At 45.2% G+C, this 15,687-nt stretch overlaps 1 protein-coding gene across 2 annotated transcripts in view; it reads left to right on the top strand.

Moving 5' to 3' along the window:
* Positions 1-15,687, top strand: part of LOC109324171 — a 59,835-nt gene that overhangs the window by 18,199 nt on the left and 25,949 nt on the right. Inside the window, exon 2 of one of the 2 annotated variants that reach the window (XM_019556087.1) lies at positions 2,800-3,608. In XM_019556087.1, the coding sequence (XP_019411632.1) occupies positions 2,800-3,608 (809 nt within the window). The remainder of the gene's footprint in view (positions 1-2,799; positions 3,609-15,687) is intronic. The other variant, XM_019556088.1, reaches the window with a different exon arrangement.

The following is a 15,687-nucleotide window of genomic DNA, read 5'->3' as shown; positions in this document are numbered from 1 at the left end:
GTGACAGGATCTGCTTGTGGAGGATGGCCATGGCACACTGTAATGGCAACTTGGACACTGTCCTGGCCTGCTGGTCTTTCAGGCCATTGCCTTTTGCTTGCCTGCCACACCATGATGTCTAATTGAGAAACATGGAAGACTGTCCTCAGAGACCAGAATAATGCTGGGTGCTTTACTTTGCCTTGCTGATCTCTGGGTGGTGACATTCTGGTCCCAGTTCCTGCCTGGCCAAGGCATTACTCTTTTGTTCTTTCTCTTGGCTCCAGGCCCACAGTGTGGCCTCACCCTCCTTGGCTCTGAGCCTGCCAGCCCTGCCTCAGTGTCACAGATCCTGGACCCTCTAGCTAGTTCTCCAAGTCTAGCTGGCACCACCTGTGTGCTGCCAGCATCAGCCATGGCCTTATTGGCCCTATTCATGTTCCCCTGCCCCTAATCACCTTAAAGGGCCTTCAGCTGCCCCGCTGCCATGCTTATGCCTTAGTGATCTTCCTCAAACTTCCCCAGGGCTCCCAGTCCCATCTGAGTGTCAGCCCACTGGGCCTATTTGCCCTCTCAGTTTCAGCTCACACCAGGTCCTAGCAGGTCTCTATTTACTGGGCCCCTGACCCAGTCTTAGCTTTTGCCCATGTAGTCCATAAGGTCTTGTACACTGGCAGGGCTCTGTCAGGACTTCATACCCTTGTCCACTCATTCACTCGGCCCCTGGCTTACCACTTTGCAGCTAGCCTTCCTGTGGCGCTGCATTCACTCACTCCTAGTAGCAGAGGTAGGAGTCCCCCTGCTACATCTCTCCCCAAAGAGAGTTTTAATGACTGCTATACAAGATACTCTATGGCTTGATGTTCTTTTTTCTTGTCACAGTATAAATCTGGAGTAAAGACTGAGCAGAATCAGGCTCTGGATATGTTGACTGGTAATCAGAGGTATTGTTCACACCCTAAGAATATGGTTAGTATTGAATTCAAGTGGAAAACCAGGGTTATTTGCATTTGCCAGGGCCATGCTTACACTGTTTAGGAAATTCAGTAGGACTGTATGTAAGGTGCAGTCATGCTCAGTGGAAGTATAGGTATCAGAGCCTGGATCTATGTCTGGCCATGACATTTCCTAATCCCAACATGAATGGTGCATGGCACTACTGTGGAAGTACTATTCATGCAAAACAGCATGTGTGCCCCACTAATTTTTCATATCCCAGGACTATACCCTCCAGAAGATATTACACTTTACTCTCCAGAGCCTGAGAATCTGTAAGTAAAGACTGACCTATACCCACTGGCTCCAGGATCATTCTTCCTATTCATGTCAAGAGCCTCCAGGGAATCCTCCAAGCATTTACACTGGAAAACTGCCCTATGCATACACTCTGATTTATATCCAATCATGCCCCAGTATAGTACTTAGAAATGATATAAAAGCAAGTACCAGTAAGTTAAGTGCCTTTGTACTTGGTTAAATATGTTTAATTCCTGCTCATGTAAAATAAACTAAAATAGCACAAGATTGCTCCTTACAACACATTTCTTATATTGGCCCAGTCTATATTTCAGTGACTCATGTGATGGGGTTTTCAGTATTTCTCTGAGAGGCAATTCCACAGTCAAGTCAATCTTATTGTTAAGATGTTGCTGCATCTAACATTCTCTGTAAAAGTACAGCTTCTCCATCCATGGAAACACGGATGATGAGTGTAATTATGCAGTAACTTATATTGTATACCAATGCAAACTACACTGGGATTAGGAATGGACATATAATCAGGGTAGCACTCATAGCAGGTGGTTATGATTATTATGCCTCATTGTTAGGTAACGTAGTGGCAGGTTACCTGTTTGTCTTCGGCAAACAGCTACCGAGCGATGGACACAGGCAGATGCAATTTAAACTTATCCCAATAGAATTTTACTTCTTGTTTTTTCAGGGTAATTCTCCACTGGATTTGGTGAAGTTATTCTAGTATAGGGGTATGTTGTCATCTGCCTGCTATCTTTTTAATGCCAGTTACCCTGTGTAAACATTTCATTTCATGTCCACCCAAAAGGACTTGGAAACAAGTGTAGTTCCTGGTTGAATTTTTTTCAGTCATTTCCTGCTTTTTAACATCCGAATCTGATGCAGAGGATACCTAGCCATTAACCAAACAGCCTGTAAATTTGCTTATTACAATCTAGAATTTATACAGATGCCTTGAAGATTCAAATGTTGTTACTCCAATTTCTGCTGTTAGGGAGAGGGGAAGACAAGAAATAAATCAATGGGAGTGGGGAGAGAGGGGGTGGGACAGGATTCTGAACTCAGTTTGATTATTATCTTAGCTCTTCATCATCTGTACATGTGCAATCACTAAAGGAGTCAACTGACTACATGTGTTGTTTCACATCTGTGCCATGTGGAAATTCAACCCTCAGGTACTCTACCTACATTTAGGACTCTTCCTGAAGGACTGGGTGTCTATAAAGCATAATTCTGCTGTTGAAGCACAAGTTTATAAGTCATCTGTACCAAAAACTGTACTGACCTACCAATACTGTGTTGTTGGTAGCAGCAATTGCACTACTGGTAGTAGCCTGTGTTTGTGTCATGCAACATTTTTTCTATAGATATAATGTGCTAGGAAAAGTCTCTTTTACTCATTCATGCATGTACGCATCCCCTTCCCTTCCCCCACTCTCATCAGTATTTGCTTAATGTTTGCATAAGCCATGAATTTAACTGTCCATATTTCATTCCTTTCAGGAGGAGGGCTGCGTATGAATATGCTGTGTTGCCCTTGTGACTGTCAGTGTGCTTTTGCTTTAGCAGGCAAGAAGAGCCCTCCCTCTGAGGACAAAGTCGTGCTGACTCACATGAAGATGCTAAGCTATGCAGGGAGTCAGGATCTGGAGCCTCCTGCAGCTTCAGATTGTGCAGAAGAATCCAGGCTTCCCCAAGTCAACATCCAGGGAAACCTTGATGTAACAGACACTCCAGCAAATTCAGATTACACAGCTACCCTGTCTGATCTCAGCACCTTGGAGACCCAGTGCCGGCTTCACAGATTCTCCAAATTTGAATCTGAGGACTCTGGGGTTGAGTTGCCAAGTGGGGCTAATTCTCCATCCACACCAAAGGGCTCTGAGAAGAGTTTTGTGCTTCACAGTAGAGACTCTTCTTGTGACTCTGGAGTGCTCAGTGCCTCTTCCTCTCCAGAAATTGACCACATTATAATGAGAGCATGTCAAGACCCTGGAGAAGCTAATCCCAACAGGAATGCTCCAGAGAGCAAAAATCAAGTGGAGCAGTACAGCCAGGTGATAGACTCTATGCAGATTCCTGCATCTTCCTTGGAAGATTTCAGCAATTGTCAGAAGGGAGAAAGTCCTGATCAACTTTTTGGCCAAAGCAAAGGGCAGTCTTTAGAAGAGGAACCCAGCAAAGAGACAGACCTCCCCATTCATGATACTCCTCCAACTGTGCCTCCCATGGAAGAGCAAAAGACTACCACTAGCCATTACAAAGAGACCTTTGGCAGCATGCAGGATCTTCAAATTCATGGAAATCAACTTAAGAAATATCCCACGAGTGACAGTCTGGACGAGTACATGGATGAGTGCTGTCGATTAAGTGAGGTGAGGAAATGGATGTGCATATTGGAATGGTGCAGCTAGGATTGTCAAAAGATTTGTCTAAATCTCAGTAGGCATGTTTACACAAGACGCTTACTGCAAAGTTGCCTAATTAGCTTCACAGTAAAGTGTCACCAGTCTACATGTGGGACAATTAGGCTGGAGTAAACTAATTAACTCTGTTATAGTTTAGTACTGACAGATATGCCAGATACAAGTACTATCCTACAGCAGAGTTATTTACTCTGTTGCAACACACATATAGATGCTGTTGGGGCATGAGTGTGTTTCAGTGCAGGGGCTGCCTGCTGGCAAGTCATGCACTGAAGCACCCTTGTGCCCCAGCCATCCCCTTCACAACATGTTGAGCCCCCCAGGATCCCTGCCAGCTGGGGATGCTCTGCCCTGGCTCAGCATGCTGCAGTCCTGGGCACACATGAAAATGTTTCACCCAGGAGCAATAAACTCCAATGCAAACTGTGCCAGAGTTTATTGTGACGCATTAATATGCATGTGTAAACGTGCCCAGTGAAAGCAGAATGAGACCAGTTTTGAGTGCTTATGAAAACCTCACTCTGATGTATCACAGTCTGTGATAAATTTGTTAAAGGGTCTGAAATGTATTTACATGAAATTACATTTTTGAGCAATTTAGAGATATTTGGGCCAGATCCTCACCTGATAAAAATCAACACATCTCTGCTGAGTTAGTGAGGCTAGACCAGATTCTAGCACCTAAAGATGTGGTCTTTTACAGCCTTAGACCAAAGGCTAAAGTTACTGTGCTGCTATTAAATATGAACAGGTTTTGTAAGTGATGGTGGATCAAGGTAGCCCATCTCTTGGTATTGTTCCATCTGTGGTAGTATGAGGAGGAGGAGGTTATGGACTTAAAACTTTGATCACAACATGGTACATTGCTAGGGCCAGATAAGACCTGAAACAGGGAGTGGTAGGGCAGTCACTGGGCAAAACAGGGCTCCTTTGGGAGAAGCTTGCCTCTTCTCTTTCCCTTGTGTACATCTCCTGAGAATCCTGGCCTGTATGTTGGACTCAGGGCTTGGTCCTTGGCATAGTAAATACACAGAGCAGATGGGAGCATGCATCTGGGCCTTGACTTGTACCAAAGGCTGCTTCCAGTCAATCCAGCTCCAAACCCCATAACTGGTCATTTAGCCTGAGAAGCCAAAGGCAGGTGGATGTGATGCTACCTACATCCCTCCCTTGATGCCTTTGGCTACAGAAATGAGAGTGCCTTAACCACACTAGACAAATGGCTCACTATGTTTTTTGGAAGTAAGTGAACATAACACAACATATGAGCTTCTAAAGCATGAATGGAAGAAACTCTGCTGTTCTACAAGATGAAGATCCTATTTCAACTAAGCAATAGCACACATGAGCAAAGCAACCCCAGTGCTTTCAGACTGGTAGATGGAAGGTGCTGTATATAAGCACAAGGTTTGGTCTTCCTTGGTAGCTTGGCCTATTTTATGTATTTGTTTGTTTCCCTGTCACTGGGTATAATATGCAACCTGCTGAACAGCTGTAAAATTGTTCAAGTCACTGACAGGAGAATAACAAATTCCTTTGTGCAATGGTTCTCAAATGGGATGTTGGCAAGAACTTGCTTCAGTGCTTTAGTTGAAGCTTGAACAGTGATGTACTGACAGATTGCTGACTCGCTACCTTGGGCCTTTCCTTTCAAGACCCAGTGATGAGAAAATATAATAAAAAAAATATTTCTTGAAAGAAAGAGAGACCAAAGCAGAGAGCGATCAAAGGGGAAGAGATGCACAGCCTTGTCCAATAATAATCACACAAATACACCAACCCTGTTGAAAGCTGCATAATGGAGAATTCTTTTCCACAGATAGATCAGGCTGCCAGTCTCCTTTTCTAACCTGTCTATTAGAATAATGTAAGATCAGTCTCTGACATTTAATTCTTCTTTTGAAAAGAAAGCAAAGGAAAAAGGTTGCAGGGTGGAAAGCAGTAAAGTCCAGATTAAAGGCACTTAGATGTCTAACCCACAGATTTCAGTAGGAATTAGGTACCTAAATACCTTTAAAGAAATCTGGCTGTAGGTACTTGGGTCAAGATTTTTGGATGTGACTAGTGGTTTCTGTGTTCTTGGGTTTTGGTAGCTTGCTTTAAAGGCACTTTACAGGGACATGATTAGCAGAAAGACCATCCCATCTCCTGAAAATCAGGCTTTGTTAAGGTAGCTCACATTGGTCACCATGAACACTGAAGCATCTTAAATTGCTGATCATATCTGAGGAACTGTAGAATTACAGCAGTGGTTCTCAACGTTTTTTAGACTCAAGATACCCCTCCTTAAACTCAAGGCAATCCTTGGAAAATGTCAACTCTTAATTTTAATTAATGCTTTTGACTACAGAAAAAAGTAGAGTAATTCTGCTGCAATGAACTCAGAAAGACCATACCAGGTCAGAATGTTTTAATTCACAGTTTAATTCTCTGTTTTTGAATGTTTGTACACCTAACAAAGCTAACAGTGTGTGGCAGCCTACAACTGTGGTACCTTGCTTAAGAATCACTATCTTAAGAGAGTCAGGTTTGTGGACCTGTCTTCTAATGAGAAAACAGCTCAGAAGACTTTGCTCATTAAGGATGTGATAAGTGCACTGGACAACTCTGTCATGAGAGTTTAGCTGGAGCAATACTTTGGTGATACAGTCTGCATTACCAGGCCAGGCACTATACACATGCATGGTGAACACCCATAATTATGAACCTTGCTAAAGATTTTCTGTTTATTGGCCTCTCAGTTTATCACTGAATCTTCCTTAATTTTGGATGACTCAAACACTGAAGAAGTGTAGAGGTGGGCTTTGTAGATGATAACAATGTTCCCAGAGACCACATCTGCCTTGCAGCAAGCCTGAGCAGCTCTTTCTTCCTCAGAATTAAGAGCCTTCTCTCATGAGGCATGAGCACAAAAGTGTATTGAGAAATAGCTTCTAAAGGAACTGTTATTTGGGTGGATGCAGCAAAAGGGAGCTGACACAGGCCAGCTTCGTGCAGGAGGCTCTGAAGAGTTGAGAGGTCAGTATTGTCTCCATCCTGCATAGGGGTGTTTGCAAAAACTAGGACAGGTGGTAACCTTGTCTGAGAGCCATGTTATCTGCCTGGGGGAATTATTTTGAATCCTCTCTGAGATACAGCCATGATCTCCCAACATGGATTATTTAAATAAGCAAAAAAAAGAGTAAATGATAAAAAAAAAAAAAGTAGCAGAGGAAATGAAGCTTTGTGTCAGGGATTCATTTTTCCTTCTCTTTAATATCCTTCCCAGCTGAATGTTAGAGCTCTAAGTCAATGCCCTGAAGCTAATTCTTTTATTTACATGTGCAAATACAGATGTGATTTATACTGCAGGAAGTGTAGGTGATGTTGAGGGAGCAGCTATATATTGCAATGCGACAAAAACAGCAGTTGCTCAAATGATAACTATAGCTGGTCTCAAGTGTCTCTTTAATGTAGTTCCCTGATTTGAAAGGTCAGTACTGTGGGGGTATTACTGGATCCACAGGTTGATTTAGATAGCTTGGTAAAGCCAATTCTTCCATTGTCAGGGCAATTCCCAAGCTAGTGAGGATTTGTTTGATGTCATGCTGGTGTAAGAACAGTCCTGCATCTCCATGAAGACAAAGGAGAAGTGCACCAATGGTAGCAACACACCAAACTTCATTATATCTGCAACCCTACAATGGCAGGACAGCCTCAAAGGGACCGGGTAGTAATTCAATCAATATGGTCCAGCCGCTCCTTAGCTTTCTCCAGGATGGCTAAGGAAGGTCATAACCTGTCCACTAAGCAATGATCCACCTGGCACCCATCAGATGGGGAAGTTGTGACCAAGGCTGGATTTGCCTCAGAAACTCAAACTAATAATATCACTATCAACAGAGCTGAGTGATTATTTTTCTTAATGAATAATATAATTGGATGAAAAATGAATTTTTTTAAGGGGAACAAAATAAATTATGCACCTGGGACAAAGTCAATGAATAATTTTGACCAAGACAAGTAAAAAAGCAGAATGTGTCAAAGTGAGTCAGTTCAGCATTTTTAAATGCAACATTTTGACTTTCTAGTTGTAAATGATTTTCATTTTGAAACCGACAAAAAATAAAAGAGGGACAGGGGGAAAAAGAAGACATAATAACCTAGAGCCAAAGCAAACAGGTTCTATGTCCAGGGAACAGCAGCTGTTGTTATTGCCCCTTTGTAAATCAGTGCCTGGGGCTGGTGCCCTGGTTGCCTACCTCTATTAACACCACTGAAATAACCCAACACTCAAAGATGCAAATAAACCTTTCTTTTTTTGTGTGTGAATCAGATGAAAAATTTGGGGTCAACTTAAAACTAATATTTTCCATATCAGGCCAAACCAAAACTGAAATGTCTCTCTGTGGATTTTCTTTCATTCTTTCTTTCTTTTTTAAAACATTTTTGTGTAACCACTTCATCAGAATTTCCATTACTTACACAGTTCTGATTCCTAATTCATCAGGCCAATTGAGTCCTCTGGAATATTTATCAATAGATACAGGTATAATTTTGAATTGATGGGAAAAACTCAGAGAAGGTCATTGCAATCTACACCATTCAGCTTCCATAGTACGTGTGCGTTGCTCAGAGGAAGCTGCAGGCTATCAGTGATCGTGACTGTTCCTGGAGAGCAATGCAAAACACTGGGTGGGGCAGATTAGAAACATACATAATGATCCCTCTTTTTCCTGTTATTCAGATGTCCTACCAGAGTTGTCAGCTTCCACTGAAAAATGTTTCCCACTCAATGTATGACATCACCAATCAACTGTTCCAGGCCTATAATATGCCATGTACTATAGCATTTTAGGGCTGTTGGCATAAATATTGCACAGCACATTCTTTGGGATGCAAGCCTGAATTAATAAGAGTGGGAATGAGACTACAGTTCTTAGTATTTTAGACCCCAAACCAAATCAGAAGCCTTTTGTACAGTGTGTTGTACAAGCACAGTGATAAACCATCCTGGCCCAAGCTGTTTAGAGTCACTGGACAGACAATGCATGGGAGAGGAAGCAGAGCAGGCAAGCAACTTGTCCAATATCACAAAGCAGGGTGGCAGACCCAGGCTTAGAAACGAGTACTCCTAAATTCCAATGCACTATCCACTACATTGGGGTGAACAAAATACGGCCCATAGGCTGGATCTGGCCTGCCAGCCCATTTTATCCAGCCTGCAGGGCTCCTAAAAAACATAGAAAATTAATATTTATCTCCCCCTGGCTTCCTGTCAAAGATGATAGGAACTGGGGCAGTAGGACCCAAGGGGAGCCAGCAGCAGAACTGAACAGCTGCAATAGCAAGTCCTGGCCTGCCCTCCCCACCTCCAACCTCCACCTGAGCCCCAGTCGGAAGCCTTTGCCTAGCAGGGGCTGCTGGAGGCTTCTGGCCTGGGGCTGCACTTGCCTCCCTGCACCAAGGGAAATACAGCTAAGAAGGTACGGGAGGGAGGGAGGCAGGGAAGGACCATGCATGATCACCTCAGTCCTCAGGCCCAGCTGAGCTGGCTCCTGCGGTCCTGGCGCTGCAGCCAGGAACCATATGGTGCCAGTGCGTGGGCGGGGAGGGAGCTGCAAAATGGCTGTGGCAGGTGGGGGGAAGGGGCAGCAAGCAGGCGCGCAGAGCGCAGCAACAGCCGGACAGGAGCATGAGGCCTGCGTTGGTGCACCGAGGCCAGCACCAGTGGGGCCCAGAGTGAGGCAGCAGGAGTGTGGAGTGCAGGCTGCCAGGAGCTCTATGGAGCCAGGCTGTGCTGCTCAAGCACAGAGAGGAGGGAGCCAGCACAGCTCCATAGAGCCCCTGGCAGCCTGCACCCCACACTCCTACTCTGGGCCCCACTGGCGCTGGCCCTGATTTACCAGCACAGGCCTTGTGCTCCTGACTGGCTTTTGCTGTGCTCTGTGCGCCTGCTCAGTGTCCCATCCTTCTGCTTGCCACAGCCATTTCCCTGCTCCCCTCACCTACTCACCAGCATCATGTGGTTCCCAGCTGCAGCACCGGGACTGCAGGAGCAGCTGGAATGTGGTGCCAGACCAGCCAGGGCCTGGTGGGGGATGGGGAAATGGCAGGAGAAGGGCAGCAGTGGCAGAGAGGGGGCAAATGGCAATGAGTGGGAGCACAGAGTTTGTGCCAGTGCTCCAGGGCCAGGAGCAGCAGGAGCACAGAGCCCGTGGTTGGACTGGTGGGGGCTCTGCTTACCGTGGGGGTGGGAGGGGGCAGGCTGTGGGCAAATTCTCTTCCTCCATGCAAGCCACAACCCTCCCCAGACACCCTTCCCCCACACACTCACATCCCCTCACAAAGCCCATCCCCACCCACACCCCCACACACCCCTATACCAACCCTCCCACCTACATCCTCCCACAACATACAAGAGTAGGAGTTCATTTTAAGTGATTATACTATCATTTCTATACACACTACATGGATGCATATAAATCAGGACAAAAATATTTTTTGAAATGAAATTAATGAATGTTGTAAAACATGTTTGATTTTTAGAATATAATTTGTTATTTTTCTGGTTCAGAGATGGCAAAACCCCTTACTAAAAGGAGTAATTTTGGGGGGCAAAGGGAGGGACTTCTGGTGGCAAAGGTCAGGGGTCAGGGGGCAGGACTTATGGTCCCAAGATGGTGACCAAGGGGTGGAGCACCTGTCAAGAGGCAGGGCTACCCCTGCGGCCCTCAATGGCTTGCCAAAACTCGCTAAGCAGCCCTCTGCCCAAAATAATTGCCAGCCCCTGCACAATATCATGCTGCCTCCTCAGTGGGCTATATCACTTTATCAGTATCACTCTTCAGGACACACCCACCTTCCAACTATGTTTAATCCTCAAAGCAAGAGCTGCCACAGTAGTCTTAACGCTTTGCACTGCTCAGTTCAGAGAGCTGTATATAGAATCTTACTTTGCTTGCATCCACGTGCAGCCTTTGCTCATATGCCCTCTAGTATGCGACACCCTGTACGAGAGTTACAAGATGATGAGTTGATCCAGGATTCAGTGTGTCTTTTGTATGCGTGTTCATTGTTAGGGGATCTCAGAGCCTCTCAGAGTGCGCTCAACACCTCACACACAGGCCAGAAAAGCAGTGTCTGAGGTCACTTGATGCATTTACTACACCTGTCTGTGGCCTTTGCAATAGCAGGTGCCAAGGCCATAGAGCAGGGGTTTTCAACCTTTTTATGGGTACACTCATGGCGGAGTGGGGTGGGGGCTGGCGGCACCTGGATGTGGAGTGGTGGGTGGGGGTGGAGGTGGTAGTGACCAGACACTGAGTGGGGGGAACTTGCATGTGGTGGCGGCGGTGCAGAGTGGTGGATGGTGGTGGCAGCCCCTGCATGTGAGCTCTCCCCCATTGTGTCCAGCTGGCCAAGCAGTGCTTGTGCAGCCTGCAGAGGGGAGTGGCTGCCCTCGCCCCTCCCCAGGGGTTGATATCCCCTGCCCTAGAGCACCCTTCAATTGGAGATCCTTGCTCGCTTCGCCTTTGTAGAAAGACAGTGTGCAGAGTCATCATCCTAGGATTGAACCCAGACTGGATGAGTCACAGCAGAGATGACCATAGGTTCTAACCGCACCTGAATTAGTCGAAGGAACTATGCCAACCTCCCCTCTCCCGTGGCAGAACCTGCTGCAGTTAGGCAATTACAGCACACAGATCCCAAGTGCTTTGTAAATACCAAGTGGGGAGGAGTGGGAGTGACGTTGTAGCTGTGATGGTCTGGGAAAAATGTGAGAGGCCAGGATTCTTGTGGGTGATATCTTTCATTGGACCAGCTGCACAGTTGGGCAAAACTTTGATAAGCTTTCTAATGCAATCCATTCGAGAGAAGAGGACAAATTCTCAGCTAGCTCCAGAGACTTGAAAGAAAAAATGTTAATTTACATCAGCTAAACATGTGGTCCAGACACTGTAAAGAGAGCTTAAAAGTTTCTGCTGAAGATAGTCAGTCCTGCATGTTCTGACACTTATAACTTTGTATTAAAAAGCCAGGGTGCAATCCAATGGGGCAATGACCATTTATCCTAACTGAGGATCTGGCCAGATGTGTCCAGACTGTTGGAGAGGCATTAACTGAGGTGGTCTAGGCCAGATTCTACAGTCATTTATATCAGGGGAAATCCAGAGTCATCCCACTGAATCCAGCAGAGTTAATATGTCAGAGCCTCAGCTAATATAATCCTGCAAGTCTGTTAGAGTCAGTAGAGATACAACAGTATACTATACTTGGGCTGAGGATCTGGCCCATCTTATTGCAGTGGTTCACAAACTTTTTGGACTTGACACTCTTCTCACTGGCACCCCCCCCAATAAATTTTGTGAATTGAGTGGCACCCAATTTCAAAAACTAATTTCTATATTACAGCGCTTACTTTCTTACACAGGCTGGGCAGTATGGGTTGGGAATCAACTAGGCAGGAACAAGCTGACTGCTGAGGAATTGCTGATAGTTGATTGTTGAGTGATTGCTGAATGACTGCTGCCTGGGCCTGACAGAAGCCCTAAGGAAGAGGCAGAGCCAGTCCAGGCCCAGCAGGGCATAAAAGGAGACTCCCCATGTGACCAGGGAGCCAGTGACCAGGGACTGCAAACAGGGTAAGCAGTTGTCAGGCCAGTTTCTAGGCCAGTTCATGGTTAGTGGAATAATCTATTGCCATACAATAGTAGGGATACATTGTACCCCATGGCTTCCCACCTTGGCCCCAGCTGATGCTTCTCCCCCTTGCATCACTGAGGCCATTACCCAGACAGAACCCATGGTTCTGCCCTCCACCCAGACAGAGCCCCTGGTTCCAACGGTTCCTGGTTTCAAATGGTGACTGGATGCATACCTTGCTGGGGTTATTTGACCCCAGCAGTCTTTCCTGCCCTGAGCAGGGGGACTGGACCCGATGATCTAATGAGGTCCCTTCCAACCCTAAACTTCTGTGAATCTGTGAAGCACCTAGCCTGGGTTATTTGCTTAGTGTATCTGTTTATTGCCTCACAACTCACTTATCTCCTTACAGCTCCTTGAGGCACTCTTCAAAGGATCTGGAGGCACCCCAGCATGCCCTGGTGCCCTGACTGAGAATCACTACACTAGTGTATCTGGAGCAGAATCTAGCCCTTAGTTATGGACCACTTCTAAATTTTCCAAATTCATCTTTTGTATGTTGCGTTTCCCATCTCTGCCTCCTCTCACTCAAAATGGTCATCAATATATTTCCTTGCTATTATATATCTCAGCTCCAAAATGGCTGAATAGATCTTGCACAAACATGCTCCTACATACAGATCTTTTTGTAACAAGGGAATATGTCAGCTCTGACAGTAAATATTTCAGGAACCTACAAATCTGGTAGAAATAGGGGAGAAAGTTTAGAATAGAAAATGTTTTGAAACCTCTGAATGGTTTGCACTTGCATCACTTGCGTAACAGCTGTCATAAACCTTAATTTGCAATTGCACTAAGAAAATATATTTAGACCAGAATGTCACAGAGCAGGTTCTGTATAGTATATGACATGAACCAGAACCTAATTAGGGAGTGCTGCTTAAATACTTACAATCCATTGAAAGACATTCCTGGAAAGGCCTCAGAAGGGTCCTTGCTGAGAAACCATTAGAAGCAACCCAAAGAATGACATCAGTGAAGCTTTCTGGTTTTGATATCCATTCCATTGGTTTCAGTATTAAGTCAGACACAAACCTGGCCCAGACCAGGTGTACAATAGAGTAGTCTCAGGGTGCATAGCACTGCGTAAGGAGCTCAGACATTGTGAATATGTAGCTTGCTATAAAGCAGTTATGGTACAATTTAGGGCTTGCCTGACATTTAAAGTTCTTTATCTCTCCATTTGTACTACTGGGATAGGCACAGAATGATGTTAATCAGTTAACTGGAGGTTTACCCACAGGGAGCCACCACTGAAGAGCTGCTTAGGAACCTAGACATGTGCTATGCCGGTCAAGATGGCTGTGATGTTCAGTTTGGCTTAGATTTTGCCTGGGCATACTGCCACAGCTCTGCTGACCTTCAGAGGAGCAGCTGGAACATGCTGCACTACAGCCATTCTGTCCTTCCTAGGTTTCACAGGCATTAGCAGAGCTTTAGTTCTAGCAGTCCAAGGATTACTTTCTAAGTTGTGCTGAGGGCCATGAAGGTTCTTATCTGCCCTACTGCACAAGGAGCACACAGTTACCTCCAACTCATCTTTGCTTCCTAACCTCACTTCACGGTGTTTGAAAATCCAGATGATCTTTTCTCTTCTTCTGATGTAGAAACATACTGGAGCTGTAGTTGTCGGCTAGGTGCTGTATCTTGTGGTGCCACTTGCTGTACTAACACAGAACAAAAGAGAGTCCATACCAAAGAGTTTACAATCAAAACCTTGCCTTCCCTTTTACTGACCCAGGTGCCAGGGGTTTTATTTCCTTCCCCCATTATTTTATGGGGCACAGCTAGTTTATCCTCACTGTTTTTCCCTTGCTTTCTATACAGTTACCTCTGAGGCTCAGTAGAAAGTCATTTGTGATTATCACATGGACAAGCAAAGCACCAGTCATTGCAGAATTACAAAAGCATCCTAAAGCAGCACAATTAGAGGAAGAGGGTGATACCTCCTTTTAGATATTGCGAATAGCTACAAGCCAAGATTCTCCAAAGTAACTGGTAACTTTCTGACTTCAGTCACCTTCAATGGGCCTGATTTTCACAAGATCAGGTGTCTCAGTTCAGCACCAAAAAAAACACTGGTCACTTTTGAAAGCCTTGACTAGAGTTAATGGATCCTGCTTTTGCCAGAACAACCTGTAGATTCTGGCCATATCCAGATGAGTGTGGCCATACAGTATGTGGCACTGAAGACACATTTATGGTGCCACATACTGCACGTTCAGCTGTTCTCTGTGCTGCAAGGGAGCAGTGCAGGAGGGCTTTTCAACCCCTGGATATCCAGGGGTTAAAAACTCCCACACAAAATAGAAGTGGAGTGGCACATGCAGGGGCAGCGTGCACCACTCAGAACCAGAGCCTGGCCAGCTGGAGCCACACTCCAGCTGCTTACCTGGCTCTGAGCAGCAGGATTGCCACTGCTGCAGCCCCAGGAAGCCCCCAGGACCCCAGGTAAGACCTCCCCTCCCCCACCTGGGGTAACCTGCTGTGCGCCAGAAAGCATATGGCACATGCATTCCCCAGGGACAACTAGTGGTGGCACACCTGGTCCACAGGGAACCAAACATCCAGCTCGGGTAGACCGTGGCCTGTGCGTTCTCTGACGTGGTCTTGGATCGATGACTTGATTCTATTAAACATATTTTAAAGAACCATTTTTACATTTGAACAAAATCCATCCTGACTCCTTTTTTAAAAAACAAGTAATCCTAAGGAAAAAGTGCTCTTAGATTCCTGATTTATCCAGTGTCAAGTTATTTTCTTAATTCCATTTCATGTGACCTATGTCACAGACTTGGACATAAACACATAACAGCATTTATAAACCTTGTGCAACATTGTGTCATCATTTGTTTAAAAAGTAGTAATCATAATGTTGATAATCTTTTTTTGAACCCAGCAAGAGGTTTTTAACATAATGAAAAGACAGGAAGAGTCCCAAGGTTGGCATTTCCTAAAAAAATGTGGACTGTTGTGGGAAAGGAGACAGAGTAAGCTTCCTGCTTTTGTGAAGGCAGTTGACTTTCTACAGCAAGATAAAGTTTAGAGCAGAGCTTTTGCAGAGATCTGGGTTTATTATACTTACCGACATCACACGTACACGTTTTTGCCAAACAAAAGGCCTGCTAAGGAGTCAAAGGGCAGTAAAATATGAAAAGAAGACTGGAAAAGTATTGCTTTTTCTTCAGTCACTGATGACTTACTCTGGCACCGGTATAGCTCCTTTGCAGAGTGGTAGCAGAATTTTAGAACCTTGCAGGTCCCAGTGGAAGAGAAATCAGAGTTGCAGTCTTGTTAAGTTCTAAGTGTCACTTGATTTATGTTCATGCACGTCAGTCCTGGA

The sequence above is a fragment of the Crocodylus porosus genome, unplaced genomic scaffold (genome assembly GCF_001723895.1).
Source record: "Crocodylus porosus isolate Cpor-Errol unplaced genomic scaffold, CroPor_comp1, whole genome shotgun sequence".
Classification (NCBI taxonomy): Eukaryota; Metazoa; Chordata; order Crocodylia; family Crocodylidae; genus Crocodylus; species Crocodylus porosus.
Note: the sequence above shows the minus strand (reverse complement) of the source record. Positions and strands in the feature narration are given on the sequence as shown.